Raw genomic sequence first — 20,575 nt, forward strand, 5'->3', positions numbered from 1 at the left:
CTGAGCCTTGAAAAAGTCGCGGGTCTACTTTCCCAATGTGGCGACGAAACACGTGTTGGCTGGCTAAGAACTTGTACAAATAAAAAAGAGGAAAAGAATAAAAGAAAGGAAGAACCTCATTACTGTGTTTTTTTTAATTGCGTGTACTTTTGCATGTTACTGCTGTTATGTCTTTCAAATATAAAACGTGTGCTGGGGATTGCAATCCTGTTGATTGTTGCCTAGGCCACAAGCTTTGGGGAGGCCGGTGGTTCTCTTCACTCTACAGCACCGTTGAATCAATACCGCCCTGTAGATATTTTGTGACATCACCCTAGTGGCGCCAGTTTACCTATCACTATACCACCACCCATTTGTTTTATGCTATGAGGTCACAGCCTGTTACAGAAAGCACTGTGAATCTGTAAGTCATTATTTTATATTTGCAATGCATTACACACAGTATAAGATAGACTGATACAAAATGTGTAAATAACTTTACGATAAAATGGTGCTTCCAAAATGTAGATTTTAGTAATACCAGGGCGTATGTAATGCATTTTTTTCATAACTGTTCCTTCAACACCTCCTTAGGGGTACTAAGGGCTGTGTAGCTACAGTTTGGATTAAAAGCAAGTACATCACAGCCCAGTTGTTAACTCTTTGCACCACCACTCAAAAAAAAACAAATCTTTGTCATCGCGAAGGTTGGAGTGATTCACGGGTCCCAAGCACCCTTTACAGCTGCAGATTAACTAACAGTGCACATTTGCATTTCTTTCAGGCGACCAGGCACCCTGGCACGAAACCTTAACACAGCACAGGAGGCTGAGATGAAGCATTTTAACAAGTGTTAGCTGTCCCAAGGGAGCTGTCTTTTTCGAAAACAAATCTTTTGGAATCCAGGCACAATTTCTGTTGACTTACTGTCATGGGTGCAAATTCAGGACAGTGAGTGTAAACATTCAGGACAAATGGTAAAAAATCAGGACAATACTTCGGGACAAAAATTATGTTTTACAGCACATCAGTGCCATTGTGAGATGTAAAGCGGCACACATAGGATGTATCTAACTGGGACCTGCAGTGCTGGACTAGAGGGCAGACCTCAGAGTGGCCAGCTTTATGTGTCTGATCGCTTCAGGTATTCCATGTCTGTTCAGCTGGCGATGACTGGTTTAGGGGCTGGTGCAGTACTGAGTGATGGATAAGACCCATAGCGGACAGGTCTTGTGTGAGGGTAAGAGGAAAAGGGAGTTATTAACCAGCCTGCATGAGCTATAATTGGCTGCAGACTGCTGTGCGTTATGGTATTATTGTGGGTTGGAATGGTTAGATAAGAGTTGACAAAACTATATAATGGCCTGGCTAGCCATAGATCAGCCCTCCCTATTTAACCTGTTTAGGGGAAATAGTTTACTGATTGGGCTGTTTCATTTCTGTGAGCTGTAAACTGCGGATTCTCATTGATGCACAGAAGTGCGCCACAGACTAGAAACTGTACACGTTGTTGTGGCATTATTGTAGGGTTTACATGCAGAACATTTTCTATTGAATGGAAGCAAAATGCCAAAATGCAGTTTTACTGATAAAACTCTATAACGCACAAATACTAATGTGTGGCAATGTGGTTTCACCAAACATGTATCATTTGAACATCACCAAATAAAGTGTCTTGATTGTTTTGATCCTATTAAAAAGTTGTTTCCAACACACTTTTGAATAAAAAACAAGTGGTCCATTTGTGATTTCCTAACTGCTGATATGTTTTGAAACATTCGTACAGTTCATTTGCAGATATTTAAAGGTTGTGTGTTACAAACAAACTGACAGCTTACAGCCTTTGTTTTCGCACCCCCAACAAAATGTGGGAAAACATGGAGCATTCTACAACACATTTGCATTATATATCAATTGTATTTGCTTCTAACGCATAGTAAATGATGACATTACTATGCACCCGCATACGACAATCTTTAATGGGGCTCTTTATTGATTCCCTCACTATCCCAACAGTGTCCCTCATCTCTCCATTGCCCCTCTCTCACAGGTATTTCATATTTTCTATAGCGCCTCTCATACCAGTGTAGGATGCCAGAGCACTTTACATCACACACACATACAGAGACAATGAATCATTCATGTGTAAATCAGTGCATAGAAAACGTTACATAAGGCAACAGGGTCTACAAGGTGTAGGATGTACGTCACCCATACTGGTAGGCATTTTGTATGAGTGCTTGGTCTGAAGAAGCTCCAACTCAGGATTCAGAACAAAACACAGTAGTTAGCATTGACTTCAATGATAACAAGCATTTGCAATGCAAATAGGTCTCGCATTTGTGAGTTAGAGCTATTGACGTTGTAAATGGCGATGTTTTTTACCTATACATTTTATTTTTGGAGTGAATGTATGTAGTGTGCAAAATCCCTTGGAAAGGTCCTTCACTTCATAATAAATATATTGAAAAAGACGCAAAGTGTGGATTGTGTCAACAATTGCTTGGCATGTACCTGATGGGTGAAGTGTCGCCACACATGCACACTGTGGTGCTTTACTAATGCGAAACTCATTAATAAAAGTAGTGCTGACAGACTAACCAACGCGATCGGGATCGGAGCATGGGGCCGAATCCTGGTTTCTCTTTCATTTTCTAGACTATTTGACTCACTCTGCGTCTTGGTTATCCCCAAACACTGGGAGGCAATGAAGTTTCCAAGGGGGCGGGGAGCAGGGGGGCTTCAGGGGTACATGAAAATGTATTCATTGCCTAGTTGTCAAAGGTCGCCCGGTGCTATTAGTTAAAAGTGTGCAGATTTCATTAAGGTATTAAGAGTACTTTACTCCCATCTATGAGAAAATCAACATTAAAATGCCAGAATGTGTGTCAGTTTTCACAGTGTTTTAGACAGTACTGGTTGCTTAGTTTCATTGCATTAATTTTTGTATTTACTCTTTTACACAGCATCCAAAGTAGGTTACCTAACCCCAAAGCCCCGAGTTGTTAAATGACCCATAGAAGGGAGTGTTTTGCAGTTGAGCAAATGTGTCCAAATATAATTTTGGTGGTGCCATGGAATGAGCAGCCAATGAGGTAATCGATGAGCAGGTATTTAACAACACGTTCAAAACGTATGGTATTGTGGCTGTTGTTTGTTTGCACACAGCACCTCTCTGAATGTGTTTATTAACACAGAGCTTCATCTACCATGCAGTGTTCACAGAGGGGCGACTAAAGCACAGAACAAAATGTATTCATTTACCCTGAGTGTGAAGGCACCCGGAAGGCTTAGGTGCCCGCCCGGAGAGGCTAGGGATCCTAGCGCTTCTACAGACTATGCCATGCTCCGCAGCACCAGCAGGACACAGCTCAAAATCTGCCGCTTCTGCTAAGAATAGGTGAAGGGCATGAGGTTGGGGCATGCGGGAGTTGTCGGCAGATTTTCAGGTTACTGAAAGTGATGTAGAAGAAGTGAACCTGTCTAGGAAAAATGGCTACCAACTGAAATGGCCAATGGCACAAAAATTAAATCTGGTTCCTGAAATTTTAGCGCGGGTAAAGGACGACATAATAGCATGTTTGGAAGAATGGATATTGCCCGCAGATCGGGTTATTGGATTTACCGCTCTTTTGGTGAAAATAAAAATAGCACTTACTTCGGGTAAAGTCAACAAATGCTACTGCTAATAAGGGGTGGTTTGACTCAGCCTGCTCCAAAGCGAAAACAGCCCTCACGAATGGCCAAAAAACTCTTCCCAGAGATTATTCTAAGATCAGCTCATTACGTAAAGACTATAAATTAGACAGGAAGGCGAGAGAGAATGATCTTAATGCACAGGCATGGGAAGGCCTCGAGCAAGCAGCCATCTCTGGTAGCAGCAGATATTGTTGGGAAATTGTGAATGCCCCTCATTTTAAAGATATCACTGATCCTGTATTAGATGTGCATTTAGATGAAGAGGCATGGGTGAGACATTTTGAAGGAATATTTGGGCTATCAACTCCCTCATCTACTTTAGTACGTTGCCCATTACCTTTACCTCAGGGAGGGCTAATCTTCTCTATATCTGAGGTCCGAAAGGCGTTAGAATCCTGTACTCCAGGTAAGGCCCCGGGCCCAGATGGAGTATCAATTGATCTTTTTCAATTGGACTACGATATGTGGGTCCATTTACTTGTAAATATTTTTAACATCATTCAGATAGCAGGTCCACCACCATCATGGAGTCAAAGCGTAATTGTCCCAATCTATAACAAGCATTAAAAATGCAATAGGTCTCGCCTTTCATTAAGTTAAAGCCAGTTGCTTTGCTATACAATACCATTAGCAAAGCAAATGGCTTTAACTCAATCAAAGGCGAGACCTATTGCATTTTCAATGCTTGTTCTATTGTGTTCCGTATGGCATCCAGCAATTGAATGGCTGCACGTGGAGCAATGTTGCTTGGAGTCACAAGAAAGACAAGAGGCACGATTTGAAAATTCTGGTGTGCTTTCACTGAGGTTGATGCTTTGTTGAGCCAACTGTCCCGTTCTGGATAAAGATAATTATTTTCCTGAGATGGGTTTCCACTTTCGCCCCACATCTTGAATAATAATATGGAGCATATTTCAGTTTAAACAGCGAAACTAAAGTGGTAGAGCATTCCCCACTCTAAAACAAAGAAGCTTGCGATTTGTTTTAACTAAGGATATGAAGCATGCTTCATGGAGATCAAATCTGCATATCCATTACTGATGCTGAAGTTATGTCTGGAATAGACCACTTTCTGTCCTTTATGTGCTGTTGGTAGGTCATGAATGAGTGAAAGTCTGCCTTGGACCAGTTTTTTTTGTCAAAGTCAATATACAGAATGCATTTCATTCCATTTTTTAGATTAATAAAAAAAGGGCAACATTACCAGTCTCTAATAAATAACAGGATAATCAGTCTTACACTTCAAGGCATAAATAATCGTTTTGCTCAATATTCAGAACCTATATTTTTGGCAGTTTTTTGTCACTATACTAGATATGAAATACTTCCACTTCACTCCAAAAAAGGATGTCCGTATAGGGAAAAGGAGCGAGTAGCTGTTCTTTGTGGTCAGGACGCTTCTGCTGCAGATGGCATAAGCAGTGTCAATCAGCAGCTTATGGTGGGGTGGTTGTTTCTTCTGCTGCGACTACTACTGTAGCCAAGAGGGGCTGTACCCTTTGCTGGTGACTTTCATCACTGAAGCATTAGAGATACTTGTGAAATTAATTTTTGCGGTCAGGCTGCCTCCCCTTCACCCTCTTCATCACATCTGCATGGGGTCTATCGCTGAAGAAGACAAAATCTCATACCTCTTATCCTGGTTCTGCATTGTAAGAATTTTCAGTGACGTAATGAACGCTTGAAAAATTCCCCGCTGCGCCTGCAGACCCTGAAACACTTTTATGAAAAGTTTTCTGATCCGGGGGCTAGGATTTGAAGGCTACTTTTGCGTTACAGTTGTCTTATTCATTGTTTCTTTTTCCTTCTGTTGAGGTTGCCGTTTTTATTTTATTTTATTTTGTTTGTGTTTTGGATTCTTTATTGGCACCCGATATGGTATGTACATATAGCTTCATGGCGAGATTAGTACAACTCACTACCAGCATCCACCAATGTTGCCCACCACTGGGGTTCAGTCCACTATGCTGATTTTTGATATTTAAACTCTCCTCATGTGCGAGGCTGTGGGTGCTGCGTCGGCGTTGGCATCCCATGTGGCCAAGCTGAACCTGATGGACTAAGTCATAAGAGGTGATCTGTCATCCATTCCTTAACATTACCATTGCATGGTAAACTGCGAGCATCTTTGGAACTGAACGCTTGATCAATCGTTGGGTGTACCTGTTGTACTCACTTCCGGCAATATCTGATGAAAGCCCTGTACGGTTTGTCATACTGGTTACCCATGCTGCTGTACCATACCATGTACCTATTCATTTGATCGCTATTAACTATGCTGATTATTGAAAAATGGAAAAATAACAAACTGTCAATAAAGATATAAAAAAAAAAAAGAAAGAAAATGAAAAGTTTTCTGACATAGAAACAGAATATCTTTATCTACGAGTTCATACACAGATCTGTGTATGAGGAAAGCCTAATAGAGCTCCATTGTTTCCTAAATGTTTGAAATAACTCTCCAGATTATCCTCGTAGAACTGCATTGCAGCCTTCAATTGCAGGAAACACACACCCTTTCAGAAGAGAATGTGAAAGTAAAAGAGCAATCCGTTTGGCTTGCACTGAACACAGAAAAACAAAAAAATAAAGCACAAGCACGTGTCTGCCTTGTATAGTTGCAGCACGCAGTGAAACTAAAAGCTGAAACAAGCGTGCGGTGGGAGCGTGTGAGCGCGCGGTGGGAGTGTGTGAGGCAGAGAGGAGATGCCATGCGCGTGCAGATCTCGTGTCCGTGCGCGCACATGGTTTGTCTCCCTTCGCGCACCAAACCGACAACAATAGTCTTGCCAAGTCGAAACAGCGCATGCGCTCCGTTTGCTCGGCGAGCCCTAAAAAGGGGATAGGAGCTCTCCAAAGAACTATCGCCCTATATCTTTCCTCGATACCACCGCCAAACTAATGGGCCAGGTTCCCCTGGCTGGACTGGAGGATTGGGCAGACTCGCATAACATAATTATGAAGGCACAATATGGGTTTCGCAGAGGAATGGGCACAGTTGACCAGTGCCTAAACCTCTCCCTAACCATAGGGAAGTACACACCGGCTAAAACCGGGAAACTATACATGGCCTTAATGAACTTAACATCAGCCTTTGACTGTGAGTCACACTCTAGGCTGTGGTCCATGATGGAGGGTATGGGTATTGACCCGCTGATTATTGGATTAATCCGCCAGCTGTACACCAACGCCACGGCTTGTGTAAGGTATGGCAGGAATGGGGAGTGCACTTGTCATTTCAAACATTGAAAAGTGAGTAAGACAGGGATGTGTGCTCGCCCCGTTTCTTTTTTCAATCTATACAAACGGAGTTGAGTTCTCCCTGTCTGCGCTCTCACTGGATGTGCCCAAATTCAGTCAAACCCCCCACCCGATTCTGGTGTACGCCGACAATGCAGTACTGATGGCTAGAACGAGGTTGGCCTTACAAAAACTAATTAAAGCTTATTCCATCTTTATGGTCTCCCTTGATCTAAAAGTTAATCAATCCAAATAATTTCTAATTGTGGCCGGAGCAAATAGTGGTGAGAAACATCCCCACTTTCAGCTGGCAGGTAAACAAATCGAGGTGGTTGACTCCTTCTCATATCTTGGAATGGAATGGAATGGAATGAGGATTTGTATAGCGCGTTGGCTACCCAGGGGCATCCCAGCGCTGCAAAGAGATTGGGTTGAGCCAGAGAGGCTGGAATGAGTGAAGCTGAATGAAGATTTAAACCGAAGTTTGGTGAAAAACCAGGTTTTAAGAAGTTTACGGAAGGTGAATAGATTGGGTTCTGATCTGATAGGGAGGGGAAGAGAATTCCAAATCTTGGCTAGGTTGTAAGAGAGCGAGCGGCCTCCACACCTGGCTTTCCTAATGCTGAGGCGAGGTGGGAGGTCGCAGATCTGAGGGGGCGGGAAGGCTGATAGGCTTTCACCAGGGAGGAATTGATGGAGGGGCGTGTTCCCCAGTAAGAGCGGTGTGCAATGCACATGCTCTTAAATTTGATTCTGGATCTCACTGGGAGCCAGTGGAGGTTCCTCAATCTGGCTCTGACTGAGGTTCGGCGAGGAATATCTAGGAGAATTCTTGCCGCGCAATTTTGAATAACCTGGAGTTTGTTAAGTATAGATTGTGGGGCCCCAAGATATAGGGCGTTTCCACAGTCCAGGCGGGAGAGGATTAATCCTTGAACCATAATCCGTCTAGAATGGAACGGAAGGAGAGGGAGAATCTTACGAAGTAGTCTCATCAGCCCGAAACATGTGGCAGCGAGCTTGGTAGCTTGATGGTTAAAGGTGAGAGTTTGGTCGAGCCAGATGCCTAGGCTCTTGATTTGCTCCTTGGGTTGCGGGGGACTTCCTAAACAGAGGGGCCAGATAGAGTCAATGGATTTTGCGATGTTATTTCCAAGGAGCATTACCTCTGTTTTGTCCTGGAGTGCTCTTTGATAAGGAGCACTCATGGTCTAAATTAGTGTAAACAAGAAGCCTGGGTATGCAAAGGAGCCTTACTGTTGTTAAAAGATTTGCAAAAAAGTTGGGAGGAGCCCACTGGATGTAATCAAAAATATTTATTTAGCTAAAACAAAGTTGGCCGTAACATATGGGGCAGGTGTCTGAGGGGTGGTTAATGCTGCTGTGTTACAGCAGATGGAAGACTCCTTTTTTTAAAATCATGTGTCTTTACCCCAATCAGCCCCAAATTATATTTTGCATTTAGAATTGGGCCTTCCCTGTGTGAGTGACACTATAAGGTTGGCCCCAGTTCTTCTATGGCTTTCAATAGGGCGAAGAACTACGGTGGACCTGACTCAAACTATTATTAGGGATTGTTGTAACCTAGATCACTACAAAAGGATCGGGTGGCTAAATTACGGAGAGACTGAATTCAAAGCTCTAGGGCTGGGAAATCTTTTTCAGGATCCTGACTGTTGTAAAGAGGTCACGAAGAAATGGATAACAGATTTACATACTCAAAGATTAAATTATGTACGAGGGGAAAAAAAACGTATTCATCACTCCTCCATTGCATACGATCTAGTTCCATCAATACCTGTAGTGATGATCGTTATGCTAACTTTGCGTTGTACATAGGTAGATAACGATGTAGTGATGATCGTTATCTACCTATGTACAACGCAAAGTTAGCATAACGATCATCACTACATACCAGGAGAAGGTTTTCCTTATTTATCTCGTATAAACAATGCGCAGCATAGATTTATTCTATTGCGCTTCAGACTGAATATGATTCCATGACTCCTGGGATACCCACAACATAAATACAGACTAGCAGATCTGGCTCCCCGCCCTTGTAATAACCATGCTGTGCAGTCAGACTTACATATTGTACTATTCTGTAAAAATTATTCAGAGGAAAGGAAAACATTTATACTTCCAATCCTGAGGCACCAGTATCTTAGGCAATGCCGGGTTGCAATGTATTTTCTAAAGGCCTTATTGGACCCATCTGTATGTTTCTGTGTCGCTTCATTTTTATGGGCCTGTTTTAGGAAGAAGAAAAAGACGGGCTTACATCCTACTAGTATTGTGCAATTTTAATCATTACTTGTTTTTCTAATGATTTTATTTGTATCACAGCAAATGTGTTTAATACTTATTTTAACCTTGTATACATGTATATTTATTGGTCCGGAAATTTTATATGTATTCATGTGCTCTTATGGTCTGTTTTACAAAAGATCGAATAAAGCTGTGTGAGGATGATGATGATGAAGTGTTTTTAGTTAACGTGGAGCGGTTAAAATGAAAGACTTCAACTTCCAGAATGCATTAGGTTGATAATGTAAAGCCCAGGATTATAACATGATGTCATTGATGATGTAATCATCATGTAACATATTCCACTGTACTATAAGGGCAAGAGGCAGATAAAATACAGGAGGTACACACAGGCTCTTCATTTACCGACATTTAATTAAAAAGAAAAACACAGAAAAAATAAGTATTTTGAAGCTGTTAAAGCTGCTATCAACCTTCTTTCCAAATTGCTGTGGAAGGCTTCAGGCATCGAAAATTATTTTGGGATTGTCAAACTGTTTTCCAGACGTTTTACAAAGGTAACCCGTAGTTTTGTGCTAGTATTTTTTATTACATTAGTCATGTTTCGTTGTGTATGATTTACGCCTTTTATTATACATAAGTCATAGGCAATTTATGTTTAACTTTTGTGTAATCAGAGTTTGGGAGTAAGTGCGACGGGTGAAAGACCCAAGGAGGTGAGCATTAAAATGATAAAGTGGCAGAAAAGCGGACTGCTGCCAAGTGGCATCACATCCTTTGTCACAACATCAGTCGGACTGGCTTAGTTTTTATCCCACGTAGTGTGTTTGTTATTATGTTTTTGCGATGACGGTAAAAACAAAAACCTTGTTAAACCCAGAAATGCTGTGCGTGAAAACTCCAGGACTGGGTGTAAGTGCATCACAAGGCATGTGGCCCCTTGCAAGCTGTGGAAATTAAGAGGGGGGTCAAGGGTGGTAGGTGTATACATTGCATATTCCGTGAATGCCCACGAGGCAGTAGAATTAGAGTGCCTACCTAGATCCGTGCCGCCAGGACATCGTATTTCGTGTCTTGACATTTAATGACAACTACTTTGTTATGAGAGTTATAGTCACAGGCTGCCTCCATTGAGCACTTTAACTCTGCCATACCTGGTGACAGTTAATTGTATTACAAAAGTCCAGGAGGCATGGACAACCTGGATGACAACCATAAGTAGACCATGGATTCTTTACATCACATGTTGGCTTTACATTTTTTTTTCAAATGTTTTTATTTGCTTTTTAAATTTTCCTGATTTTTATGTATTATTTTAAATATTGTTACATATTATAATAGCACTATTTACAGAGGGCCAACCGTGTGTATATATATATATATATATATATATATATATCCACAACTATTGATCGCGAAGAAACCCAAGCCTCTTGTAGCGGTGGGCTGTGGCGGGGACACGAACCCCTAATCTCCACCACAATCGTTATTTAACCATATCAGAAAAGACGAGGCCACAGCCACGTATTCCTTTTCAAAACGTGTTTATTTGATTTCGTTTAGCCAGTCACTCGAAGCGTTTCGGAGTACAACTCCTTTTTCATGAGTAAGAGTGCTTTGCAAATAACTGTGTTTATACAAGCTTAAAGTGCCACACCTTCTTAAAAGTAAACAGTGAAGACGGACCTCACGGCATATTTCAGTGCAAGGAGCTAAAGAAAACAGACTTCACAGTCAAATCAGGCGGATGATTTCATTTCAACATTTATCATGGTAATTCATAAATATACATTTACCTAAGGTAATTCATATTAACCAAAGGAGCATCATTGTTTTTTACACATAAACAACCGCTCATTCATGGATCGCTGCACATTTTGTATAAACTTTATTGTTCCATTGTAGTATGAAACAATGTACACACTGGCCTTATATAAGCCCTAGTGGGCGTTCAAACTTTTTAAATAAAAAACTGCTTTTTATCAATCAAGAATAATGGCCAATCTATTAAATTAGAATCATGAGAACAAATTAGTGCAACCCAAGTGGGTATTGGTGATTTGATGCGGAAGCTCCCGATCTTATACATTCCATAAATTATTCACGTAAATCAAATACTTCAAATGAGTCTTATACTCAACTCTCCTCCAGTACCCTGCCATGTGTCTGTCGAATCAACAAAGATAAAATACAATGAAACACCAATTTAAAATTTGTGAAAAATTCACAAGCACTGAATATCTTTTTTTTAAAAGCAAACAGACTAGACAAGCTAACAATGGATGTACATTTTAATCTATACAAGGGGAAATATAGCCGTACACATTAGCTTAAATGTGTTGAGAGTCCCTCGTCACAATTGTGGCCATCAGGTTGCAAAGTGTGATACTTGATAATTAGTTTAGATTCCAATCGTCTGAGTTCTTGTACTCTATCTCCTCCTCTTGTTCTGATTGGAATATTGTCAAGAACACAGAAAGAGAGAAGTGCATTATCACCCTTATGATGAGAGGCAGAATGCCTTGCGATTGGATATTGTTTGTCGTTATTCTTAATTGCCCTTAGGTGTTCAAGGATTCGTTTTTTGGCTTTATGTATGGTACTACCAATGTAGTACTTATCACATGGACACCTAAGGGCATACACTACAAATTCAGTATTACATGAGTAGTGTTCAACAATTTTAAAAGGTTTAACAATGGGTGGACAGTTGTACTTCATTTACGTTGAAACTGTGTTTACAGGCTTTACATTGCCGACAAGTAAAGAAACCCTGAATGCCACTCTTCCTTTTCGCTGTTTGTATTACTGCTTTACACAATGAATCTTTAAGGGATTTAGCTTTACGGTACGTAACTTGGGGATAGTCTTGAAGACAGTCTGATAAATCATGATCATTAATTTATTCAGTGCTCCTTTAACATTCCACGACTGCTGGATAAAGGTAGTTATGAACCGTACTGTTTCTTTCAGTGCTCTCTGAAGCTCCTTTTTCCATTTGTTTATCTTTGGACTTGATTAAATCAGCCCTTTCTCTGGTCTTTACCTCAGACAGTGCTGCTTCAATACATCTAGTAGTGTAACCTCTGTCTTTGAATCTTTCACACATGATTTTACTCTCTACTAAATCTTCCTCAGTACTGCAATTTCGTTTCGCTCGCAACAACTCACCCATGGGAATACTCTTGATGAGACTGTCAGGATGGCAGCTATGTGCATGGAGCAGGCTATTGCCGGCTCTCTCACAAGTTTATTTTCTCTTGTACTGACTAAAAGGTCGAGAAATTCAATTTTTTCCATGTCAATGTGACTTGTAAATGTCAAATTAAAATCATTTATATTCAAAGTATCAACAAATTCCTCCGCTTCCTCTTTACTGCCCTCCCACACACAAAAAATGTCATCAATATATCTTACCCAGGTTTTCACGTGTGTTTTATATTGTTCAAGGGACCTGACCACTTACTCCTCTTGGACAACTTTCGAAACTGATAGAAGGCAAAAAAATAAACATTCCGAAAGGAGTTCTAAAACATCCAGAACATACTAACGTAAATCTTGAATAAGAAAGTTTTACGCCCTGCTGGTTAGTTGCTTAGATGAGTAGAGAGTTCCAGGGGCGGGTTGATGCTCCATGGAGGACTGGTCTTAATGCTAAAGCTATACATTTTGATTGTCAAGTTGCAAGGAGTTTTTACTTCTTATGCTTTATTTACACCCAGATATGATCAGTAGTTTAGCAGTTGTTGAATTGTTTTCAAGTCGGTGGCTCTATGAGCCAGGCATCTGGTTTGAACTTGATTCTAGCCAGTGAAGCTCTTGAATGACCAGGAAATGAGGTCAGACTGCACGTACTTCTCGAGGCAGTGCTATGTTAAAGAACAGTAGATGTGGCAGCACCAGCGCTTTCAGTGGGCCGGGTCTCACCGGGTCTGAGCACCGGCAGTTTTTTAAAAGAAGCCTCGAAACGGGTCTCTATCGGGCTCTGTTTTGTGCCCTGCTCCGGACTTCAGTGAGAGAAGGCACATCGATGTGCGTGTGCTCACACTATTCACTTCTCATTAGTGAAGTTACGGCATGACGTCACGCCAGGTGAGCGTTGTAGGGGAAGAGAAATCCTTTTAAGAGAGTCATTTTCTCTCTGGATTTCCCTTCTCTTTTTAGGTCTCGCCTACGCAGCGCGCATGCGCTGCTTAGGAGAAAGACCTTTAGCCATCGATGCACCTTTGCAGCCAAAAACGTGCATGCATTGCATTGCTTTCAATGGCAATGTGTGCACGTGTGGCGATTCCCTTGCGGGAGTGAGCTTTAACACCATATGTTTGTAATTAACTTTCAAACATATGGTGCCCCTGCTCGTTCCCGCAAGGGAAACAGGCGCAGGCCCCCTCCTGTCTTCCCTCCCCCTGCTGCCTCCTTCTTCAGCGCGAGTCGCGCGCACGTGTTTGTTTTCTTCTACTTACTTTGTGATGCTATTCCTGCTAATTTGGGCCACAATCACCAGATACATGGCATATTTCTAGTTTACTTTTAGCGCAGACGCGTGCGCTTGTTCACTCTTTTCATGGCAGGTTGTAGCCCGACTGTAGGAACAGAAATGCGGTGTTCGCACTGACGCGGAACACTGCAGTTATGAGCATAGCGCTGTGACTGGCCATGCTTTTGTCTTCATTGTCTCTTTGTCGTTAATGATGGCCGACCTGCAATCCTCCTGTGACTTGAACCGAAACTTTGAATCTGGGATGACGCACATTTCTAAATAACCCGATGCAACCAGCTCTAGCATACTTTAGCTGAGGCCCCTTTGCTGTAAATGTTGTGGATGCTCAAGAACAGTCTGGGAAGCCATCGGCCGGCATCCTGGGAAGGATACAGCACGTTTTTGAAGATTACATGTCGCCAATAGCGTCACTGTGAGGCAGACATTTTGTTTAACATGGGATACTGCGGGGCTGCTTGCAGCACCGAAGGGACAATGCACCACACAGACAGACTCAAAATCAAGAAGTGCAAAAATGTTACCGGCAGCCAAAGGGTGTTCTTAATTTGTGCAGGGGGCCCAGGTGCTCCGCTCTGGCACTCATTTTTAGGGACAAGAGTTTATCATCAGCAGACTTTGACCCAAAGCAAAAGAGAAAGTGGAAAAACATGAGCACAGTGAAAAAGGGAGAAACGGGTGATAAAGAACCTGTGATTGTCAGATAAGAGGCAAAAGGCAAAAGATGTTGGAAGAAAGAGGAGCGCGGCCGAATCAGTACTAAGCAGCTTTGTTTTTTTGTTGTTTTTTTGGGCAATCCTGGTGTTCACATTGCCGGCGATGGTCTATTAAGAAAACCTTGTTGCCCCTCCAATTACTGTTTTATAATATTCACCACTGCCTCTGAAGTTCAGCAAACGCAGTCGCAATGCAAATGGCCAGGCTGTCATCCATGCAGCCATAAAATAGCTCACCTCACCGTAGCCCATGATTTAACATTTGTGCCAGTTTCTCCCTCCTGCTCCATTTGTAGGTCTGGCTCGACAGTGGATCTGTCTGCAATAACTAGTGTTAGCAGTTTTTAAAAATACACATGGAGTGGGCTGTTGCTCTAAGGAGTGTTTCTCTCTTCCTCATGCTACTGGCTGTTTGGTTTCCTTCTTGGAAGTAATTCCACTGAAAGCACGAGGGAGTATTTTACAACTGATTACGTATATCCTATATGCATCGGATAAAGAAAGCGACCATTTTCGGCTACTTTTTCTTAGCATTATCACATCCCATAGCCCTGGCTTTAATACGATATACTGCATGTGTGCATGCAATTGCAATGCATGTAAACACCATTTGTGAATTCCTGTTTACACACATTGGCACACTATAGCCAGACCTATAGGCTTTGCCAATGTTTTTTTTGTCTCTCTTGCTCTGATTTAAAGTTTGATGATGAGTAAGTGATGACTGAGTTCCAATACCCAACAAGCATTGGCATAGCCAATAGGTCTCACTTTTGGGACCTTATAAGTATTTAGCTATGCAGCACAATATCCTTGGTGCAACATCAACTGTTGCATGGATAAACACTTATAAGGTCCCAAAGGCGAGACCTATTGGCTATGCCAATGCTTGTTGAAACTTGGAAGCAGCATGTCTGGTGTCACCGGGGCTTTAAGTGGAAGCTTTTTCAATAATATATACAACAAGCCATAGTTGCTGCTTATGACAAAGCCAATAGTCCTGACTTGTTGTAGGTATGATGTTACTTGTTGTATCATATATCTGGATGCAATGACAGACACAGCAAAATACAAGTCGAGCAGCTTAGTTGTTTTTAAGCCACGCCCTTGATTACATTGGCCACGCCCCTTTGAGAGCCCCCCACACCTCAATTTTTTCATCCCACTTAAAGCCCTGGGCAGCACCTAGAATAATGTGATGCATGGCTAGATACTTTATAAGGTTCCAAAGGCGAAACCGATTGTATTGCAAATGCTTGTTATCCGACCGTAACATAAATAAATCAAAGCCAGCCCTGTGAGGACATTTCTCTACCACGGAAGAGGTGATTGAAGATATGAAAGACCCTTATCTGCCGCCCGCGGATTCCTTTCCTGCCACGTGTCAGCCTTACAATTCCTGAGAAATGTACTTTATACCGACACGCGTGCTGCACCCCCGTCCGCCCACCGAGCCGCGCGTGCGCAGTCTTATCAATGGCATTTCCTCGTCACCGCGCCCTTCCTTGTTCTGTTAAATAAAGGCAGTTTCTTGAGCTCTTTAAAGCTCCCAGACTCCCTCCAGTCCTCGCTCAGGCGCTCGCTGCCCCGGACAGGTAATGGCAGACTTAGACACTCTCTCTCCTCTCTGGTATTTCACCTCACTTCTGACATCAAACCCCGGTGCTGTGACTGTCCCAGGGCTGGGATCACCACAGCTCCAGCAGTGCACCCCAGTCTTGACCTGCAGCAACTCTCCTAGTACTGGCATACCTACTCTGTACTGGGGCACACCTCAGTGCCCCTCAGCCGTGACCTATAGCGCCTCTTCTCCTAGTACTGGCACACCTACTCTGTACTGAGGCATACCTCATCAGTGCACCTGTCGTGACCTATAGCGCCTCGTCTCCTAGTACCGTGACACCTGCCTTACACTTGGACACAGCTAGTCAGCGCCCCTCAGTCTTGACTACTGTACTGGGACATAGCTCCAACAGTGCCCCTCAGTCGTGACCTATAGCGCCTCTTCTCCTAGTACTGGCACACCAACCTTGTACTGGGGCATACGTCAGTGCCCCTCAGCCGTGACCTATAGCGCCTCTTCTCCTAATACTGGGACACCTACTCTGTACTGTCTGGAGCACACCTCATCAGTGCACCTGTCGTGACCTATAGCGCCTCTTCTCCTAGTACCGTGCCACCTGCCTTACACTTGGACACAGCTAGTCAGCGCCCCTCAGTCTTGACCTGCAGCACCTCTTCTCCTAGTACTGGCACACCTACTCTGTACTGGGACATAGCTCCAACAGTGCCCCTCAGTCGTGACCTATAGCGCCTCTTCTCCTAGTACTGGCACACCAACCTTGTACTGGGGCATAGCTCCAACAGTGCCCCTCCGTTGTGACGTATAGCGCCTCTTTTCCTAGTACTGGGACATAGCTCCAGCAGTGCCCCTCAGTCGTGACCTACAGCACCTCTTTTCCTAGTACTGGCATACCTACCTTACACTGGCACACAGCTCATAAGTGCACCTTAGTCGTGACCTATAGCGCCTCTTCTCCTAGTACCGGGAGACGGACGCCTACCTTGTACTAGGTCACAGCTAGTCAGCGCCCCTCAGTCTTGACCTGCAGCGCCTCTTTTCTAGTACTGGGACCCTCCCAAGCTTTACACGTAGCTCCTCCTTCCTGACCTGTGGCACCGGTTATTCTAGTACTGAGACCTGTACACGTCTTCCAAAGGGCACTTCTATTCTCCTCTGCAAAGCTCTGTCACTGCACCGCTACAGCACTGAGACCCACAGGCAGCACCGAACATGTATGTTAAGACTGAGCTTCAGCCCTTTGAGCCCAGGACAGCTTTCCCCAGTGTACCTCAATCACAGCCTCAGCTCCCCTGTAGGAGTTACCACTTCTGCTCCCTCTGTAGGAGTTACCACTTCTGCTCCCCCTGTAGGAGTTACCACCTCAGTTCCCCTTGTGGGAGTTACCACCTCAGCTTCCCCTGTGGGAGTTACCACCTCAGCTCCCTCTGTGGGAGTTACCACTTCTGCTCCCTTTGTAGGAGTTACCACCTCAGACCCCCCTTTTAAGAGTTAACACCTCGGCTTCCCTTGTGGGAGTTACCACCTTAGCTTCCCCTGTACGAGTTACCACCGCAGGCCCCCTGTGGGAGTTACAACCTCAGCTCCCTCTGTGGGTGTTACCACTTCTGCTCCCCCTGTAGGAGTTACCACCTCAGTTCCCCTTGTGGGAGTTACCACCTCAGCTTCCCCTGTGGGAGTTACCACCTCAGCTCCCTCTGTGGGAGTTACCACTTCTGCTCCCTTTGTAGGAGTTACCACCTCAGATCCCCCTTTTAAGAGTTACCACCTCGGCTTCCCTTGTGGGAGTTACCACCTTAGCTTCCCCTGTACGAGTTACCACCGCAGGCCCCCTGTGGGAGTTACAACCTCAGCTCCCTCTGTGGGTGTTACCACTTCTGCTCCCCCTGTAGGAGTTACCACCTCAGTTCCCCTTGTGGGAGTTACCACCTCAGCTTCCCCTGTGGGAGTTACCACCTCAGCTCCCTCTGTGGGAGTTACCACTTCTGCTCCCTTTGTAGGAGTTACCACCTCAGATCCCCCTTTTAAAAGTTACCACCTCGGCTTCCCTTGTGGGAGTTACCACCTTAGCTTCCCCTGTACGAGTTACCACCGCAGGCCCCCTGTGGGAGTTACAACCTCAGCTCCCTCTGTGGGTGTTACCACTTCTGCTCCCTCTGTAGGAGTTACCACCTCAGCCCCCTGTAGTAGTTACCACCTCAGCTCCCCCTTTAAGAATTACCACCTTAGCTTCCCTTGTGGGAGTTACCACCTCAGTTCCTCCTGCAGGAGTTACCACCTCAGCTCCCCTTGTGGGAGTTACCACCTCAGCTCCCTTTGTAGGAGTTACCACCTCAGCCCCTGTAGTAGTTACCACCTCAGCTCCCTCTGTAGGAGTTACCACCTCAGCTCTTCCTGTAGGAGTTTCCACCTCAGCTCCCCTTGTGGGAGTTACCACCTCAGCTCCTCCTGCAGGAGTTACCACCTCAGCTCTCCTTGTGGGAGTTAGAACCTCAGCTCCTTCTGTAGGAGTTACCACCTCAGCTCCCCCTGTAGGAGTTACTACCTCTGTTCCCCCTGTAGGAGTTACCACCTCAGCTTCCCCTGTGGGAGTTACAACATCAGCTCCTTCTGTAGAAGTTACCACCTCAGCTCCCCCTGTAGGAGTTACCACCTCAGCTTCTCCTGTAGGAGTTACAACCTCCGCTCCCTCTGTGGGAGTTACCACTTCTGTTCCCTCTGTAGGAGTTACCACCTAAGCTCCTCCTGTAGGAGTTACCACCGCAGGCCCCCTGTAGGAGTTACTACCTTAGCTCCCTATGTGGGTGTTACCACTTCTGCTCCCTCTGTAGGAGTTACCAACTCAGCTCCCTCTGTAGGAGTTACCCCCTCAGCTCCCCCTTTATGAGTTACCACCTCCACTTCCCCTGTGGGAGTTACCATCTTATCTCCCTGTAGAAGTTACCACCTCAGCCTCCCTGTAGTAGTTACCACCTCAGCTCCTCCTGTAGAAGTTACCACCTCAGACACCCCCTGTAGTAGTTACCATGTCAGCTCCCCCTGTAGGAGTTATCACTGCAACTCCCCCTGTGGGAGTTACCACCTCAGCTCCCTCTGTAGAAGTTACCACCTCAGCCCCCCTGTAGTAGTTACCACCTCAGCTCCTCCTGTAGAAGTTACCACCTCAGCCCCCCATGTAGTAGTTACCATGTCAGCTCCCTCTGTAGGAGTTACCACCTCAGCCCCCCTGTTGTAGTTACCACCTCAGACACCCCCTGGAGTAGTTACCATGTCAGCTCCCCCTGTAGGAGTTATCACCGCAACTCCCCCTGTGGGAGTTACCACCTCAGCTCCCTCTGTAGAAGTTACCACCTCAGCCCCCCTGTAGTAGTTACCACCTCAGCTCCTCCTGTAGAAGTTACCACCTCAGCCCCCATGTAGTAGTTACCATGTCAGCTCCCTCTGTAGAAGTTACCACATCAGCCCCCTGTGTAGTAGTTACCACCTCAGCTCTCCTGTAGAAGTTACCACCTCAGCCCCCATAGGAACCACCTCAGCTCCTCCTGTAGAAGTTACCAGCTCAACCCCCCTGTAGAAGTTACCACCTCAGCCCCCATAGTAGTTACCACCTCAGCTCCTCCTGTAGAAGTTACCACCTCAACCCCCGTAGTAGTTATCACCTCAGCTCCTCCTGTAGAAGTTACCACCTCAACCCCTGTAGTAGTTACCACCTCAACTCCCCCTGTAGAAGTTCCCACCCCAACCCCCGTAGTAGTTACAATTTCACCTCCTCCTGTAGAAGTTACCACCTCAACCCCCTGTAGTAGTTACCACCTCAGCTCCTCCTGTAGAAGTTACCACCTCAACCCCTCATGTAGTAGTTACCATGTCAGCACCCTCTGTAGGAGTTACCACCGCAACTCCCCCTGTAGGAGTTACCACCTCAACCCCTCCTGTAGAAGTTATCACTTCAACCCCCGTAGTAGTTACCACCTCAGCTCCTCCTGTAGGAGTTACCACCTCAACCCCCGTAGTAGTTACCATCTCAGGTCCTCCTGTAGGAGTTACCACCTCAACCCCCCCTGTAGTAGTTACCACCTCAACTCCTCCTGTAGAAGTTACCACCTCAGCTCCCCCCGTAGTAGTTACCATGACAACTCCCCCTGTAGGAGTTACCACTGCAACTCCCCCTGTGGGAGCTACCACCCAAGCTCCGGCTGTGGGAGTTACCACCTCAGACAGTGAGTACCAGTGACCCCTTGGGCGGGAGCCCCCCCTTGTCTTTGACCCTCTGCTCTCCTCCTCTCCTCAGGATGTCCAGCTTCCAGGACACTGTGGGCCGCCTCAGGACGAGCTTTAACTCGGGCAAGACCCGCCCCCTGGAGTACCGGATGTCCCAGCTCCAGGCCCTGCAGAGGTTCCTGGACGAGAACAAGGCGGCCATTAATGAGGCGATGGCCCAGGACTTGCACAAGGTGAGGGGGGTCTGAGACCAGAGGGGGGTGGGAGGCGCACAGGATGAAAAGGGGCCTAAGCGCAAGGGGGAGTAGACATTAACAAGATGATGGCCTTGGACTTAAAGAAGGTGAAGACAGTCTGAGCCCAAGAGCGGCG

At 44.9% G+C, this 20,575-nt stretch overlaps 1 protein-coding gene across 2 annotated transcripts in view; it reads left to right on the top strand.

Annotated features, from left to right (window-relative positions):
- LOC146839547 (aldehyde dehydrogenase family 3 member B1-like) overlaps nucleotides 1-20,575 on the top strand; it is a 200,428-nt gene that overhangs the window by 106,018 nt on the left and 73,835 nt on the right. The window contains exons 1-2 of one of the 2 annotated variants that reach the window (XM_085651609.1): nucleotides 15,929-15,995; nucleotides 20,274-20,436. In XM_085651609.1, the coding sequence (XP_085507735.1) occupies nucleotides 20,275-20,436 (162 nt within the window). In that variant the 5' untranslated portion in view covers nucleotides 15,929-15,995; nucleotide 20,274. Of the gene's footprint in view, nucleotides 1-15,928; nucleotides 15,996-20,273; nucleotides 20,437-20,575 lie in introns of those variants that run through there. The other variant, XM_085651608.1, reaches the window with a different exon arrangement.

This window comes from Triturus cristatus, chromosome 4_1 (genome assembly GCF_964204655.1).
Source record: "Triturus cristatus chromosome 4_1, aTriCri1.1, whole genome shotgun sequence".
Classification (NCBI taxonomy): Eukaryota; Metazoa; Chordata; class Amphibia; order Caudata; family Salamandridae; genus Triturus; species Triturus cristatus.